Source organism: Corvus hawaiiensis, chromosome Z, assembly GCF_020740725.1.
Source record: "Corvus hawaiiensis isolate bCorHaw1 chromosome Z, bCorHaw1.pri.cur, whole genome shotgun sequence".
In the NCBI taxonomy this organism is placed as follows: domain Eukaryota; kingdom Metazoa; phylum Chordata; class Aves; order Passeriformes; family Corvidae; genus Corvus; species Corvus hawaiiensis.
In genome coordinates, this window is record NC_063255.1 from 33,145,750 (window position 1) to 33,164,632 (window position 18,883).

General features: G+C 42.5%; 1 protein-coding gene across 3 annotated transcripts in view; it reads right to left on the reverse strand.

Moving 5' to 3' along the window:
* The window catches only part of PSD3 (pleckstrin and Sec7 domain containing 3), a 112,740-nt gene that overhangs the window by 11,989 nt on the left and 81,868 nt on the right, over positions 1-18,883 (reverse strand). For all 3 annotated transcript variants that reach the window (XM_048291696.1, XM_048291698.1, XM_048291699.1), the window contains 5 exons: positions 12,819-13,012; positions 10,302-10,372; positions 4,409-4,566; positions 3,421-3,565; positions 162-305 (listed from right to left, as the gene is read on the reverse strand). In XM_048291696.1, the coding sequence (XP_048147653.1) occupies positions 162-305; positions 3,421-3,565; positions 4,409-4,566; positions 10,302-10,372; positions 12,819-13,012 (712 nt within the window). The remainder of the gene's footprint in view (positions 1-161; positions 306-3,420; positions 3,566-4,408; positions 4,567-10,301; positions 10,373-12,818; positions 13,013-18,883) is intronic.

Sequence of the window (18,883 nt, forward strand, 5' to 3'; positions counted from 1 at the left end):
AACAGCCACATTCCATCTTCTGCAATTGCTGTGACTTTTCTGTCTAGTAAGAATACACTCCTTAGGGAAGTAAAGTGAAAAATGGAGAACTTCAGGACTGTAACCCAAATATAAGACCACCCACACTCAAGAAGTAAAGTAATAATGTGTCCCATACATACCTCAAACTCCAGATAGTGATCCTTCAGTTTGTAATCATCTACCTCCTTGCCTTTGAGCTTCTTGTCAGGAGGATAGGAGCGATGTTCAGCAAGCTCAGTGGAAATCTGCTTCAGCTTAGCTTCATGGGACTTCAGCTGTTCATCCTTCAGAAACATATTATGTACTTAAGTAACAGAATCTAAAATATCCATTAAGCAAAGAAAAATACAGAGGTTCCTGTACAATAATACCTCATAGCTTCTGTTTCTTATACTGGTAAGATCTGTTATCCCAGAGCTCTGTCACCAACAGCTCTCTCAAAGGCACTCAAAGTGGCCAAGCTTGCAGAAAAAACTCAGCAGCCAGCAGATGCCACTGGGAAGGAGAGCAAACCTGTCATCCCTCGCCTTGCTGTGAGCAACAGAAGCAGCTTGCTGCCGAGCATTACTGACAACATGACACTTTTGCTCTAATAAAATTTTTGGTAAATTAATTAAGACTGTTGTGTATGTAGACAAGCCAAAGGCAGAATGAGACAGGCAAACATCCTGCCTCAGGTCTTTGCAATGTAAAAATAGTTCCTTCCAGGATAGAAGAGATATGGAGTCAGTGCCCCTCCTTCTATTTCTGCACTGCCAAAAGATCTCTGGTGTGTGGTTTCTACTTGTTTAGAACAATACAGTACATTCAGAAGAGGAAGGGCTGTCCAGACCCCAAAAGGTATCTCATTTTGCTAAGCTGCTACCAGCTTTTATCCCACTGTGTAATTGGAGAAAGTGAGGCACTGCTACTCCCACTTTCTAGGCTATTTCCTTTATCATAATCCCAGGCCCACTCACTTCCTCCAGTCCATCTGTCAGCTAACCTTCCCTCATCTCAGGTTTCCATCTCCTGCAGGATGGCCTGTCCATTTTTAGGCTTGGAGCTGAAATTACGTTTGAATTAGGTAAGTCCAAAATAGATACAAAATCATGCAGATATTGGTGAATTAGCCAAGAGGTAGCACCCAGGTCAGCTCCTGTGTAGTCACCTCGCCCCAGAGGAGGGAACAGCTGCCAGCGTTGTCCCTCAGTGATGTGCCCCTGAGTGCAGCCCACAGCTTCAAACGTAGCTCAGACAAGCCTGCTCTGCACTGAGTCACACTGGGGACTGAGCCTCTTGGCTCACTGAGCTGGAGCTGTGGAAAACAGCAGAAAGGGGGAAAACTTCTACAGATGATGATAGCTAAGCCCCAGCTAATCTTGTGTTTCAACTCTTTTGCAGGAGAACTGAAGAAAGAAACATGTGGGATAATTTGCCTCCGCCTAAACATGGTAGGGCTGAAACCACTTGCTACTGATTGCCAAAAATTCTTGTTGCTCTTAGTTACTACCCTAGATGTGCATGCTCTCTCATTAGTGCCCAATCATCCTTTACATTGCGCTGATTCCCTGGTCCCAGGGACATCCTGTGGTAGTGGTTCTACAGTCTGATGACAGGAGGTCTTTGAGCAGCTATTAATACAGCACTTGTCATTTCCAGGGCACCGGCTTTGGAGCTTTTGTATGTGCTGCGCATTCTCAGAAAAAAAGAAAAAAACCAACACCCTAGTAGATCTTTTCTAGACTGGTTGTTCCTTTATATATAGCTTTGTCACATCCCTCTTTGGTTGGACTAACCAAGATCACATACAGCTCTGCTTTTGAAAGAAAACCTGGTACAACGATCTTGCACAACCTGTCATCATGTCCAACCTCTCTTCCTCACCCATATTAGGTCCTCACTGCACCCTGACTTCTGGCTGACCAGGAACAGACCTTCTGAAGTAGTGTCCATCATGATTCATCCCATAAAATCCTAAACAGCAACCACAGGGATTTGACAATTTGTATTTTTTTTGTCTGCCAAATGAGAAACAGCCTCCTGGCAGCTTTTCCACACTGACAGATGAAAGCAGACATGTTTCTGCTTGCCTTTGAATTTATCTACTTTGAACGCTTAACATTCTTCTGCCTGTCTAAAACAGCTTATCTTATTCCACTTTTTGTGTCACTCCTTCTTCAAGATACAAACCACAGGGCTGTGATCTATCCTCTTCCTTCCCAGATTAAATGGAAACAATGATACTAGGAAACAATGTGCTAAATGGAACAATCGCACAGAACTACAGTGAGTAAAAAAGCTTCCTTTGCTGACTGGGGGTAAATTATGGAAGCCCCATACTGTATTTTAAAAAAGGTATGCATAAGCAAAAGGTAAAACCACAAGGATGAGACAAGTTACTGTTATTCTTTACATAACATGCTTTAAACTTTAACCCAGAACAGAAGACGGTAAGTCGGTCACCACATTGTAAGAAGAAAGGCTACTGTCATGGAGAGAGAAAAAGCAGGGGCAACCTAAAAAAAACTCACACCCTTAGAGAAACACAGATTTTGAGACAGTGGTTTCTAAGGATAGTTAGCTATCAATAGTAAGCTATGAAGATGGTAAAAAAAGAACCCCAACAAATGCATTTAAGAAGAAATCCAGCATGGGCAGATCACTTTAAAAGCTACAGGAGGATGTCACACTGTTAAAACCTGATCAATGCCATCAGTATCATGTTCCTGCCAGTGAAGGAGGAATTCCAGGCAGGCATTGCATCTCCCAAAGTACAAAAAGCTACGGGCACAAGCATCTGACACAGCCAGTCTGGGACAAGCAGAAATATGTGAGTTTGTGCAAGAAGTAGTAGAGCTGTGCAACTCCCTGCCACAGGATGCTAAAAGCTTGTGTGATCACAAGAAAGACCAAAGACATTCATATAAGACACATTTTTAAAATATATATTACAAAGGAAACCCCATAGCTGGTAAATGGAGTCTGGAAAACTAATGGGAGAAATATAATTGATGCTTGTCTGCTGCATCAGCTTTCACCTTTTACCAACTTGGTAAGCCAAAGACCAGGAGTATGTCTACTTCTTCTGAAATGAGTGGCTTTCGTGAACACTCAAATTCAAAAATCCCCATCAATCAGTATTTGAAATGTCCTCTGCAGGGCCATAAGCACAAGAAGAAAATTCTTTATCTGGTACTATTTTCTTAAAAAATATGAACCAATTGTATTTGAGTCCGTTCCTTCTCTCCCCGCACTTCCAATCTTCCATGAGGAAATGAGCAGAGATTTATTATGCAAGTCTTCTCCTCCTAGGACTGCTAGTGGCAACAGCTATAAAACAGTGACAAGGACCACCACCCAGTCTCCAGCCAGAAAGAGAAATCATCATCACCTACCCTCTATATAAAAATGTCTCACCTGAGATAGCTTTGTCGTGGTGGCTGGCAGAAGTGGGCGACTGAACTTCTTCTGAGAGCCAATTGCTGCTGGAAATGGTGGTGCAGAGAAGACAGCAGCCACACAGTTAATCTTGTTGATCCAGGTCTGCATTTCTTCTTGGCTCCTGGTGAAGAAACACGTATTAAGTACTTGTTGGCTCAGCCTCTTCTACTTCTTTCCGCCCCTTCTACAGCATTTTAGAAGTGAGAATAACCAAAACTGGACAAGTCTTAAAGTCTGCTCCATATTCCTGCCTATGTTTGCGAGCAGTTAATGCTAAGTAACTCAGTCACAGGCTGGCTTGTGGTTAGACCCACACCTCACCCTAGCAGACATCTTCTCCTAATCCAGTACCAATAACACAGGTGGCAGAGCCAACCAATGCCCTGATTCAGACCTATGTCCTAAGGTCTCAGTTGTGCTGGATATCACAGATCTCTAGGAGGTTTCATATGGATCTCAGTAGAGAAGAGCTCAGAAGCAAAAGGCAGGTCATCTGTTTTGTCTGGATATCACAGCATGAAAAACTTAATCAAATCATTCTTATATTAAGTAGTAACTTTGTTTCTAACCACAGCATATCTTCTAAAAGACATCCAGCTAGGACCTGATGACATCAGGAGACAGGCAATCCAAGACTGTCTTTGGTCATTTGCTTCACTGATTAATCACCCTGACTGTTGTAAGTTTGTGCCTTGTTTCCAAATTGAATTTTCTGGAGCTTCAGCTTCTAGCTGCTGCATCTTGTTATGCCTCTCTCAGCTAGATCAAAAAACCTCTTAAAAACTGATGTTTCTTTCTCATGCACTACTTGTGCACTCTAATCACATCACTACTTAATCTTATTTCTGATCAAATAAACAGATTGAACCTTTTAAGCCTCTGCTTTAACTTGTCCAGGCAGGAATTCACCCCTCCTTCAGCACTGCTTTCTTTCCTCAATGAGTGGCATGAGGAGAGCACTTACTGGGCTTGGAAAAGCAGGACTCTCCAATCTGCTGTTTTAAGCTTGAGGACATTGGGTTTCTTCTCATAGTCTGTTGCCTTGGATGCCAGTGCATGGTGCACACTAACCGCATTCTTCAGATCTTCCTCTGACAAAGCCTTTTCTGGCTTGTATTCATCCTGCAGGAGATAGCAGGGGGAAAATGGCATTTTATTTCTGCATGTGACACTCCGTTTTCCTTAGCCTAGGGAAAAACCTTGTTCCACAGTTCAGAAATAGTAATAAAGTATATGAACTGAGTGCAACCTAACTTGTGCACCTGCAGTTTCCACCACCTTTAACATGTTTCCCTTTCTCTTTCTTTCTCTGTTTTGATGTCTTTCCAGGGCAGAGAAGTAGTTCCACTACCTGCTTGACAGGAAGAGATGTAAGAAGGAAGTATTTGACTATGACAACAGCTGTGGATTATTTGTCTTCATTTCAAGAATCTGTCATAATCAGCCTCCACTGCTCAGCTACTTGGGTTCTCAGCCTCTGCTGCCTGATTTTAACTTTTCTCAACCAGCTACCTTTGTATGTTTTCCTAGGCAAGCCCTCAGACACTGTAGAAGCCTCCTTACCAGTGTCCACAAAGCAAATTACAGCAAACTCCCTTAAATCTCTCTGATGAGGGTCTACAAATGGCAAGCACAGCTCTGTCTGGGTTTCTAACACAATAACAGTACCACTCCCAACACCAGATGACAAAAACAGGGCGTCAAACTTCCCTTGTGTTGCAAGCATCAGCCTGGAAGCAGTCTTTAATCTCATGAGTGACAGAAGCTGGACAAGGGCATAATGTAGCCATAAGTTCCATTCAGAGCCCACATGACTATAAATGGCTTGGAAAAGCCAGGAGCTTTTTGAAGGAAAAGTGATTTGCCAGCAAGGCTGCATCCTTTTGTTTCTGAAGGGCAGGCCAAAGCAGTCTATAATTGACTCCATCTCTCCCCCTTAGTGTATCACAGAAATCAGTCTCACCTGGAACATGCACCCACTGTGACGGCTGCAAAGCAGTGAAGTAACTCCCTGCAGGCATGATAACTATTGATCCTGCACTTGAACACAATTTACGAGATGAGGTTTAGCAGGAAACACAGTGCAGCATGCAGAGCGTGTGTGGGATAGCACTAGCTTCAACATCCAGGGAGGCACCCGCCCGAGAGAAGAGCTGGTTAATGTGCATGAATACTTTTACAGAACTTCTCTGGCAGCACACCAAACAGCATTGCAGCCAGAGGAATCTACACCACTGCCAAAGGTATCTGAGTTCTCAGCCAGGCTGGGCTGGGGCTCTCCAGGTTGAGTTTCAGTGGATGGGGGAGTCACCAGCAGCTACCCAGCAGTCCTGCCACACCACCACCTCCACCTGGAGCCAGGCAAGGGCACAACCCACCACAGGTCTGGCAGGCCCAGCAGAAAGAGCATAACTGCACAGGTGACCAAAGGGCAGCCTTCAACCTAAAGATCTGCAGCATAAGGGGTTTTCAAGGGCTGACAGTGAGCGAAGCCAAATGTCCTTCCTCTCTCATAATTCGAGACTCAGGAAGATTTGGAGGCATCTGTCTATCTTGAACGATTTTGCCTATGCCCACTTAGGGCATCCTTTAAACCTTTTTCAAGGAAGTCTGGCACACCCCATCTTGAAGATGGAGGAGGCAAGGCCTCAGGTCAAGCCCCTTCCTTTAAGGGTTCACAAGCTGATCAATTTGGTGATAGTTTTGGGGGACATGACAGGCTCCATTGTCCATGAAGACTGGGAAAAACTCACAGCCAGAAGCGAACAAAAACCTCAGGCCTCAGAAACATGATATTCTATCTTTCCTCGTATTAGCGCCTAGAAACAGTGTCAGCTATCACCCAGCTTGTTGCTTCCTAGCTTCCTCTGTCAGTTGCATCCAATGTCCACAACCTGCTCTGGTGTCTAAACCCGTTTCAGAAAAAGTCCACATTTGGGCAGTCCCAGAAGCAGTCCTGGCTGAGAACCCCTTCCTTCCAACAGAAAGCATTCATGGTAATCCTTGCTAATCCCACCAGATCAGTTGGCTGCAATCTACCTTGACAGCTGGGGCTCTGCCAGCTTCTCCAAAGGCACTGATCAGCATACCGGAAATGTCTCCACGTAGTTTGCCAGCCTCAGAGAAAGCTGTAAGGACGTGAATGTGCTGCCAAAATTCCTTCTCCAAGGCCTTCAACTCTTTTTGACTGGTAGGGAATGCTAGGGGAGTAGGAACATCCATTTTCGCCTAAGGCATCAAGGACAGCATGTGCTATGATGTGCTGGTGTCAGCGTGCAGGCTGAGCTGAAACGGAAGGCAGTTCTCTAAAGTTAGACCTAGACAGTGGCAAGAAATATATATGGAGCCAGAAAGGAACTGTGACCTGTCTGTCAACTAAACGCTGATAGGAGTACTGCACACAATGCAATGGCATGCTGAGTTCATCTTTCTCAAACTCCTGGAGAATGACCTTCCCACATCCTGCTGACCCAGAGTCAGCACATTTCCAAATACGTTTTTTGGTAAACCAGAGAATGATATTTGTCTTTTCTTATCAGTCAATGTACCATGGATGGATATCTCCACTCAGATGCCTGTGATGGCTGCAAAACTCTCAGAAAGTCTCATCACCAAACACTTTACATCAGTCTTGCCTTTCTCTATTTTTTTTTTTTTTTAATTTTTAGTAGGGGAAATTTGAGAAAATTTATACAAAAATACCCAAAGCCTGCAAGATTATAAAGTGCCACATCAAAGAGCAAAGATGTTGCGAACCTCACAGAAGAGTCTAAACAAAACATGAAGGTTCATGTCCTGCACCGCTTGCCCAGAAGCAATTTCTAGCAAGGAAGCGAGGTCAGCCTTATGTCCTCTCCTTATAAGCTTGTCTTGTGTATGCACATCACATCCCATTGTCAGTCTAGTGAACAGACATTCTGTCAAGCTCCTACTTCGCAATTTCCTCTTGCTATGAACAGAGGGCAGGAAATTAACCTTGGCCTGAGGATGCTCAGAGACACAGCCAACATCCCAAACATGTCAAACTTCTTATTTTATATAATACTGTGCAGGCATGTTTAGCTGGATAATTGTGAAAGTTTCCACTGAGCCCCTCTGGTGCTCTCTGTGCTCACTACTTCAGAAACCATCTCTCTTAAATCGCTCATTTAAGAACAAAACAATATGCAGTACAGGAATTAGCACTGGAATAATTCCAATGGAAAAAAAAAATGTGGGCAGGGAGACAAGACTACCCAGAAAAAGTCCTCAGTAAATCTCAAGTGACCACCATTTACAAAACACTCTCATACATGGACTTTGACAGCAAAACAAGGAGAACAGGAATGCAGAGTGACAGCAGAATTGGGATGACACTGCCCACCGGGGGAATCACAGCTGCTAGGAACAATTAATATTTATATTACAGCAGTGTCTTGAGGGAATAGCTGAGTTACAGATGAACACAGAAAGCAATATTGCAGAGGTTTTTACATGTGTTTGTGTGTAGACAGTACCTGTACAGTGAGATTTTGCTCTATCCTGCTTGAATAGCACTCAGTGCAATGAAACCACCATCACAGATGTCATCTCCACAGATATATAGAAAATGAGAGAAAGAGGAAAAATGTGTGTGCACGTGAATGCACCCTGCCCTACAGCACTCTATAATCAGGAGAGAAGGTGAGCTGAGACAAGGCAATCCTTTGACCAAGACTATTGCCAGAACCACGCATTTCTGTAAAGAAATCGAGCTGTTCTAAAATGCTTCAGTACTTCCTGAAATTAGGATAATTTCAGTCCCTAGTATATGACAGAAGGAAACAGCAGCTCAGCAACAGTTACAATAACTACTTGGCCCAACTATGTACTTTTTAACTCTGGCACCTTCACCTGCTATGATACTACATCCCTAACAGAGTGAAGTTTATTTGAGTGCTGAAGGAAAGCCCTGGTGGATCTTCTGAACCTGAAGAGAAATCACAGGCTTTTTCACAGCTGCAGCATGTGGCTGAGCAGGGGCCAGAGACACCCTGGGAAGGCTCACAGCTGTCCCGTCGCTCTTGGAATGAGTTACTTCCCATCACACCCTTTTGTCAACCTCTCGTAGCACTAAAGCAAAAGCCTTGCTTGTCAGTGTGCTACAGTAAGGTGGCTTCAAAGCAAATGGGAGAATGCAGTTTTGCAGAGTACCGCCCTGTAATCACTGAACTCAAGTGCTCCAACAAGTGCAAAATACAGAAATGACAAACAAGTAAGAACAAGAACTCCAACAATGCATTTCATTCTGCTAAGATTCAGTCATACGTGAAATTACTCCCGGCTCCTGAAAGCATGGAGGATAGGAAGGGGGCGGGCAGCATTCTGTGGAAAATTTGCATGCTACATCAGCATCTCTACATTTTATTAAACAGAAAGCTTTTTAAACTAATATGCCAGCAATACTCATAAAAATATTTAATTTAAGTGCTAAAATAGACAGTATCCTCAGTTCTTTCCCTTTAATATCAAGTAAGAAATTAATTATTGTAGTACAAACAAGCCTTTGTATTTCTCAGAGAACCATGCAGTCTTTTCAGATGAACATTAAAGATGACTAACTTCAGAAACTGAAGCAGATGAATCCACTTCAGTCAGAAAAGGACAAGAACAAGCCTGCTATGAAGGCATTTTAGTAAAACTTGAACTTCCTCCCAGCAAAAGGACTTGGGATTCAGCAGACTTGGTTCTAGGCTCTTGCAATGGCTCTGAGCATATCACATCCAACTTTCAGCCCAAATCTTCTATCCTGACTGCAGATTGTTTTGTCTGTTTCAGGATTTCAGCCCCCTCAAAAAGGTACTGCACCCTGAGCATTCACCTTGTAAATCTCATGCTGTTAACAATTTGATCCAAATCACTCTTTCTTCTCAAGAGACCATTCAGGTTGGCTCCAATGAAACCAACAACTTCAGAAAGCCACAGCAGGGGAGGAGGAAACAGCAGTATGTACTTTCACTCCTGACAGTTACAAAACAGAGTGGAAATGTAAAAGAGCTTTCAAAGAAGCATACTTCTGCAATACAGGGCAGTCTGGACAAGCAGCATCTATTCCATGAATATTTCAACTATACTGGAGGGCAAAAAGCCTCAACAACCACTTAGCTGCTGCCATTTATTTGATTTTGACAGTTCTCACTCATATGTTGCATTTTATGTTCTAACAGTATAGTTAAAAATGTACTATAATATATTTAAGCTTGCAACAAAAGGCTTGAAGGGTTTCATGTGACTTTTTTTTTTTAGACATCTTGCTGTCAGGAAGCACATTTTGTTAGAAACCAGTCTTTTCCGGCTTTTTGGAAGGAAAGTATTCTTTTATCCTTCAGTTTTGCAAAGGAACAGAAGCTGCAGATTCCTACCTAGGCCAAGCTGTTGTTCAACTGTTTTGCAGTTGGTCTTGCAGGCACTGCAGAAAAGTATACTATGAAAAGGTGGGAAAAGAGGACAACCTTACAGAAGGGGAAGTCATACGTACGAAATGCAAAGTTAAAAGCAGCCTAGAGGAATGTGAGCACGACACAGAGAGGTGACACTGTCTTTGCTGGTGAAGCTGGCTATCTTTTTCAGCCGTGTGAGACAGCAATGGTACACACTGGAACTTACAGGGTGCACATAGATGGGGACAGTGGAACTGAACTTGAAAATTTGAAAAGGGAGAGGCTGTCAATGAAAGGATTCATGCCTGAATGTGTGTGTTAATAGGGTGGGGGGTAGAGAGATCAGTCATGCTGTGCATCAGAAGGAAAGGAGCCTGGAGGTGGGCTGAGAGAGTGGAGAGGATGCATGCTGCTTTATCCCTCTTTAATTAGTTTTCAAAAGATAGTGATTTCCCCTACCTTCTGTAAGTACAGGACTGTTCCCTTCAGCACGGCATAAAAGGTTTTCCAGCCTCGTTTTCCCCGGGGAGCTGGAAAGAAAACAAATGAAAACCCATTTAACTCAGATCCATTTTTATACTTTGTCTAGGCTACAGGAGAGCTACATTAGTCCTGTGTTAAACCTCCTTCGTACTATCTTTTTCAAAGGACAATGCAACTTAGCACAGTGCCTGCACACACCTGCTGTGAGAGAGAGTAATACAACAACCCTAATGACAGCCCTGAACTGGATCAGAACTGAGCAGCAGCAATGCAGAAAGCAGGCCACAGAGATCCAGCCTTTGTGCTTTTGCAGATAGGGAGACACTGCCCCTACACAACTACGTCTGAGCTCTGCACCATGGCAGTTTTCAGAAAGAAACAGTCTTTTTACATGCCAAAGCAGGCTGGCAGGCACTGCTCAGGACCAGTGGGATACTACTCAGAAAGCAGTGTCTCTCCAAAGCATCCTTCCCCTTTACTGCTAGTGCACACCCAAGCTAGCACTGAGAAAGGAGAAGGGTGCCAAACAAAATCATGTGAAAAATACCCAATCCCACAAGAAAGCTAAAGTCAGTTAGAGATTGAAGAACGTAACAGAGACAACATATGACAACATATCTAGCCCATAAATTCCTAGAGACAAGCAGTGGGGGGGAAAAAAAGTAAATTCAGCATGAAGGCTGAAGGATCCAGTCTGAAATTCAGGTGCGACAGAGGGAGAGAACTAGGCACAGGCTGTATGGTGACAGTGCCAGAGACTGGAAGCCTGCATCTGAACTCACTCCCCACCAAGCATACACGGCTGACCAGCACCCATATATGTGTATCACTGACTCCATACTGGAATTAATAACCCGTGCCCAACTAAAGCGTGACACTCAGGCATCCCACTCTGATCTGAACACAGAAAGCGAAGACGAAGGGGTTACAAGTCCCTTGTCCCAGAGGTTAATCATCTCGCATAACACGCCTTATTTCTAATTGGCATTTGTTCAGTTCAGCTTCCAGGCATTACACCCTTCTCCTCTAAATGCCTAAGGACTTCAACCCTCAGAACTAGGTTCCAGAGAAAGTAACAGATGAGCATTCTAGCACATCACTTCATTAGAAATCCTGCACAAGCTAATCTTTGCCCTGCAAAAACTCCATTAAGAAATGAAATATGAAAAGAGACCATCTAACTAGCTTAAAAAAAGAAAAAAAAAGTTTTGTTTTATTTGCGCCTAGAAAGCCAGAATGCAACTTTTTTGAGAACTGCATGACAGTAAGGCAGACCTTTAAATTGTACAGGAACTTCTGAAAACATGGCCTGAATTATATTACTCATAAAAGAGTTATCCCCAAAATTCCAGTGTCCAGTGTGCTGAACAATGAGCAATTCTGGTATTTATAATTAAAGAAATAATTTAATAAAGGCAGCTAGATACAATTACTTATAAAGGCTAAATAAGAAGATGTTTAATAAAGACGAATCTATTTAGAGTGCTCAGACATCACAAAGAATTAGGTCAGCTTGATTTTGACACCTCTGTCTGGATCCAGTTGCCCAGCTGTCAGCTTCCATCTTGAAAATACTGACCTCCAATTGTACCTTCTAAAATAGACTAGCAAAACATGAGAACAGCAGAGAGCTTAGCCCAGCTAGGAGAGACTGGCTGTCACTGGAAACCCATCATGAAGCCAGACTTTTGTCTTTGAGATTTAGCCCAACAATGAGAACCATGAGTAGGCAATCATCAACATTGACTGGGAAAAAAGCAGATGCTCTGACTAACCTCAGCTTTTTCCAAGATCTGTAGACAACAAATGAAGGTATCCAAACAACAAAACACACACACAGGTGCATCAGAGGCCCTTGATAATTAGTGCATTACAAACAGAAGTAGGAAAATAAAGGAAGGAGATAATTGAAGTAAGTAAAAGACACAGCAGCATTATTACAAGAAAGAGGCAGGGTGAAACTGCATAGTAAAAAGCAGGCTGGTGCCAAAAGCTGCTGCCCTTCATTGGATATGTGACCCAAGGCTGGGAAAGCAGGGAAGGGAACAGTTACAGCATCTTCCAAACAGAGGTAGAGAACAGCCTCTCTTTAAAGACAGACCCAGAGCGGAGGGGAGATTTGGAACAATCTGGTGTTGGAAAGGAAAGGAGAATTATCAAATTACTGCAGAACAGCTACTGTAATTCACTTGAAATTGTTTTCTATTCTGCAAACCACTATATTAATTTTCTTTTAGCACAAAAAAATTCACATTGCTTTGCTGTATCACATTATTTCTTATACATTAGAGCTGCTGCAAATGGGACTGCGCATTGTAAATTCTGGCCTAACAGTGAGAGTGTGATAATCCAGTTGCTGTGTTGCCTGTTATTGCTGCTATTTCCCCTAATGAAGCAGCACTATTCGCCTTGAGAAACACATGGGCTCATTGGTAAGTGGCATTGTGAAGACATAACAAGAAAATAACACATTAGGATTTAAATATTACTCACTTTTCTTTCCATCCATATCTGCATGGATTTTCCGAGCCAGAAATCCAGTTTTATATACAGCAGCATTGGGGTCATGAGGGATGTCCAGGAACGGGTTATTTGAGTTGCCAATTCGACTGACAGCCTTTGTCTGGCTCCCATTATCCTTTTCATCTGTACCATCCGAGTGAGATTTTTTTTTCTCTTCTTCATCCCTTAAAAAGCAGTAAAAATCATGCATGAATGCTGGACTGACCAGCTAAGTTACATTTCAGCAATTTTTGAACACTCCTTGTCAAAACATACCTCTCTCATTACAGGGGGCCATAATTAGGGAGAAACCTAGAAATATACCAAAATATAGACACATGATAGCAAAGCTTCAGTTCACCTACTTCATCAGCACAGGACACAGATTTTCAATAAAGCCCAAGTTTCGATGACTGTCTCAAAAGAGAAGACTTCAAGAGTGTTCTGTGTCTTCCAACTTCACCTGTTTTTAACTCCATGTATTTGAGTGCTAAAACAGGAAACATTTGCCTGCTGGGTTCTCCTGAAAAATGCCCAATACCTTCATGAGGTCATATGTTGATGAAAATAATTAGAATACTACAGATCACTCTGGCTCACCCCTTAGCTTAGCATATGAAACACAGACTCTACCTCTTTTTTTTTTTCCCTCTGCAGATTAACATAACAGTAGTAATTTAAAAATAAAAATAAAAACTACACTAGGTGAATTATGTTATCTTTACTTTGGAAACAAAATGCTGCTCAAAATGTTACTACTAGGGCAATGTATTCAACATAGCTCTTGGGGATAACAATGCAAGTTACAAGCACTGTCTGACTAATAAACACCTTTTTGCTTTTCACAGGCAAAGGCTAAAAAGGACGAGGCAACCTAGAAAATAAAGGGTGTCCATCACAAGAGTAGGACAATGGTTTTCAGAGAACAGGCCAGATTACAGAGCAGCCCTTCATCCTTTGAAGTCTACATATACTCCTGTCCAGGTGACTAGGAAAGGTGTGTCAGGGAAGATGAAGGCTGCCATTGGAAAGTCGTGGTAGCAATACCTCCTGAGACCAGCATCTGATTTAAGAAAAAAAATTATCATTTAAGCATAATGATGGCTAATATTGCCAACCCACTGTGGGTGGACCTCAAGTTGCTGCACCTCACTGGACCCAGATGATTAGCAGAGAGAGCAAGCTCAGGCAGACATTCCAAACACATGTATATGTTCAAAGGCATGTATTATGTGAGGATTAGCAAGGCATACATCAATCCAGAAGCTCCTTTAGGGATATACTCCTACCATGGCTACTTATGGGAATGACCATTCAAAAAAATGTCCTCCAAGAACTGCAGGCTAGAGCAACAAACCCATGTTATCCTCAGCTCTGCCGAAAAGGAGGCTCACTATCACTCTCTACAACTACCTGAAAGGAGGTTGTAGCCAGGTGGGGGTTGCCCTTTTTTCCCAAGCAACCAGTGACAGGATGAGAGGACACAGCCTCAAGCTGTGCCAGGGGAGGTTCAGGTTGGACATCAGGAGAAACTTCTTCACTGAAGGATGGTCAAGCATTGGAACAAACTTCCCAAGGAGACGGTGGAGTTACCATTCCTGTAAGTGTTCAAGAAACAAATGGATGTGGCACTTAGTGCTATGGTCTAGTCAACAAGGTGATGTGCAGTCAAAGGTTCACTTGACGATCTTGGAGGTCTTTTCCAAACTAGATGATTCCAAACAAAATGGTTCTATGATTCTACGAAATGGTCTTCTGGGGAATAACTTAATCTAAGAAAGTAAAAGGACAAGAGACTGGTTTGACAACAAGGAAACCAAATCAGAAACGTAGGGGCTGTATTAGAGAACTCTGTAGTACCAGGCAATGTTCCCAAGCATTTGACTTTCATCACCTCATATTAATTATAGAGATATAGTGAAAGAGATGCATCATATCTTCATGATGTTGCCTTGAAAGATCTCCTAATTAAGAGGAGCAAAACTTTAAGACCTGATTCCTGCAAGGAAGAGCTGTTCTTTGCATCTTTCAGTCTATTGGTGTGTGCTTTCCCACTCCAGCACAGAAAGTTCTACAAAAATTTTTTATTAGTCAAAGCAGTAGGGACTTCTTCAAGTATGCTTTGGTTGAAGCTCTCTCCCAACTGAAAAAGTGTAGGTATTTCTGACAATTTTGTTTGTCCCTGCCATTCATGTGTCTACTACACCCACTAGTTGCTGGTAAGCCTGAACCATTGTGTGTTATGTGCTTCTTAGATGTATGTCCATTCCAGAAGCAAATTCTCTCAACATGAGTCTGAGGCACTTAATCCAGACTAATATCTCTCAAAGGGCATAAGCACTCAGGCTGATTTGTCACACAGAAGTGCCTTCTGAATTCTGGGATTTCAGCCAAGGACACTGCAGGTTTCTCCTTGTCAGCAGAGACCAACTCCAGTAGAAGGCTTAACATTTTTTTGGAATAAACTATCTCCTTTGGAGCTATAGGAGTAAGCTATTGTATACTGATCAACTGTCCTGTGGGAACATACCAGCGCCCTTAACCAAGCACCCAGAGTGGTGTGATAAGCAGTCCTGGGGAATCCTGGACACCTTTAAGTGCTAGGGGCAGTGCTCTTAACTCAGCACCTCTAGGGCAGCGATTAAAACAGGAATTCCTCAAAAGACATGGTGGACAAGGACAAAATAGCATCTGTTGTTATGACTACTGGTAGCACTGAACAAACCTTTAACTGGTCTTTTGTTCTATGATGAAAATGGGACATCTTTGAGACGCAGAAGTTTCAGGCATTTCTGAGAGCTGAGTGCTCTGACAATATGCACGAGGGCAAGATGAACGAGTCACTCCGCAAGAGGCAATGAAGGGAGCCAGAGAGGCAAGAAGGACTCATTACAAACAAGAAGTGGATGAAAACCAGGAGATCTGGGACTCATTTACTCAAATAGTCCATGTTGCTTCAGTGGTCAAACACAAGAAGAAAGCAAGACAATTTGGAGGAGTGTCAAAGTAGCAAGAAAGTTCAGGTATTAGCCTTTCTTGAGGTATCTTCCAAAGGTGGCCAAATAGATAGGTCCCGAATACTGTTTATCAGGAATTTAACAATCTGAGCTTACTTCTAACAAGCCTTTAGGGTACTTTTGCAAGAAAGAACTGCATAAAATTCAGTGGGCCTCTGGGTACATAAACCTGAAAACTGATCTTTGTTTGAAACCCTAAACAGTGGGGAATGTGACTTTTTTCCACATCCTCAGATGGCTGTCACAGATCATCCATGTGCTGTAACATCCCCAGTGCAAAGGCCTCCAGTGATGCGGGGTGAGAGTCAGTGGATGAGGTTCCCTGTGCAGGTATGTTCAGTCATGGATGTAGTGTCACATAGGCATAGCTCATGTCCTTTTAAAGGGCAGGACTGCTGCCTCTCCTTCCCATTTGATACAGGAAGTAGCAAAATCCTTGGGCCTTTGGGGGAAAAAATCCACAATGGTTCCAAAACACCTTTCAGTAGTCAAAACACCATCACAAGGGTTCAGTTAGGCTTGCAGAAGTCTTAAGAGATTTTCTGTCCCTGATCAGTAGAGGAAGATCATTCCTGGCTCTGGGTCTGGAACCAATTCCTCTGGTGACCCCTCCGTGATGACCGAAAAGCACTGATAGCTGCAAAACATCTTTTATGTCCCACCTTTCCATCCAAAGGAAATAGGAGTTACAGTGTCTCTGCTCTGCAGGGTCCTGGTGACAGAAAAAGGTTACCATCTGCAGAGTTTCTCCAAGACTCTGGTTATGGCACATGATGTTTGCAAGGCTTTCCAAAACAAGGAGGTTCAGTTCCACCTCCCTAAGCCTGTCTCTTTGGAAAAGGATCTGCAGAGATAGCAGTAATCAGCCCTCTGGCTGACCATGAGAACCAGCACACCAAAGCCAGGATCTGCTTGTGCTATTACTTACAGCCACAGCATTGAAACAACAATGTTTTCCTTCCCAAGTAAATGGTCACTGACAACTAGAAAGAGCTCGCTTCATATTCTTAGACACATAGATGTAAAAAACATAAAAATCCCCATGTTGCCATTTTGGTGAAGAAAAGCATTTTTTGCCTCTTCCAAAAACACCCTATACAACAAGTCCCATTTTTGTCTTCTGGGAGAAAAGCACCATCCGATTCTCTCAGTAACAAAATTATTTCTGTACACTCTATGGTCTGATTTGAGGCTCTGCCTTGGAAAATTCTGAAGTCACTAATCTGGAATGATGTGGTCAAGCCCTTCCATTTTTAAAAGTCTGCTTCATCTCTACATTTGTTCAAATAGCAAACTTATCTGACATAGCAGAAGGTTGGGTTCATCCATTTAAATATTGCAATTGAAAAAAAAATCAGGTTTCTAACATGCATCTGTGGAGCTGACAGCATCTGTATTAGGAAATTGACTTGAGAGAAGTTTTGGCATCTTTCCCAGTGGGAGGAGGGAAGAATAGAGAACCAGGTTGAATACCACTTGAGCCCACTCTAAAACCAATCAAGAAGTTGCAAACAGGAAACATCCTAGAACCTGGGAGACAAAAAGTTAATTATAATAGGGAGAGATTTCTCACTTTGACCTAGAAAAAGGTGAACTTCAGCACAGATGTCTTTATAACTACCCTGATCTCAGCATCACAGTTTGATTTGGCAGCATCTCTTTCCCACCATCACTGTCTCAATGACCTGTTTTCTTTTGGCTGAAAGGAGATAATTTTTCAGTGTAGCCCAGAAAAATAAAAAAATAATGTATTGTGTCCATGTAAACTTCTCTAGAAAGAAAAGTCTATCACTGACTAGCTAAAATCCAAATGATTCTCCTGAAAACTACACTGTTCTGCTGAAAGGAGGCTTTTGGGACACAACTGGCTCAAATGCAGCCATTTGGCCTTAGCCATTTTGTAAGCAGTGCTTTGGGAGTTCATATATTAATTCTAGATCACCTATTTTAAGATGATGATTTTTTTTATTCCTCTTACCTTCCGCAGGAAACAGACATAGTATTACAAACAATGGAAAACAATAATGGTCACCACCACATTTCCATGTAGACATCATGCAAACAAAACATATTTAGCTCTGGCACCTTTGTAATCAAATGGATTTTTCTTTTTCAGCTTAAAGCTGACAATGGTCAGTGTGAAAGCCAAAGAATGACAAACACCTAAAAAACTTGAGATACAGTATTATAGACAATGGAACTGAAGGGATGTTAGGAGGCCAGCCAATCTATTTCTTTGCCTCTATGGCTGGATCTACTCTTCCTAACCCATTCCAGATAGAATAACCAGTTCACAAAAACTGCCAATGAAAGCACTTCTCTAGTTTATCCAGGCAAACTTGTGTCCTGGTTTAAAAGGCTTATTGCTAGAAAACTTTTTTAAAGGTTGATTTCAAAATTTTCCCTTGTTTCAGATTTAAGCACATCCACAACGGATGTGAAGAATAATTCACACCTTTGGGGTGTGCAGCGTGGAGTAGAAGTGTGCTTTCAGGATCCCACAGCTACCAGTTCAGGGTAAATTCCATGTTAAATCTCTTTATTTTACAGATTATGGTATGTGATTCACTTTTAACTTTGTGGTGAACTTGAAACAGGCACTACTGCAGAAGAAGAGCTGTAATGCAATTCTCTCTTCAGGGCTGTACTCATGCTTTCCCATTCAAAAAGGATAAATGAATACTCCTACTGAAAGTCTCTGGAGAACATCTGCTGATTAAGGTGTCACTTCTTGTGATTACAAAATTGAAGTCAATGGTAGCCTTTTCTTTGTGTGGGCTTTGGATCAGACTATAGTTCTACTGGAAATGTACTGCAAACTGTTTAAGATGATAACACACCTAGCTCACAACTAGTAAGATAAAGACTGCATAACAGTCTTTCCCTAGCTTATGTTTCACCATTACCCTCTCCCGCCTATGGTCTTACTGAGAGCAATTAATTCACTAAATAATGTACTTCCAAAGCAGCTCTTAAACCTTTGCTTAGCTCATGAGCATCTTAGATCCTCAAAGGATTCCTGGCTGGAGGAAAGGCATT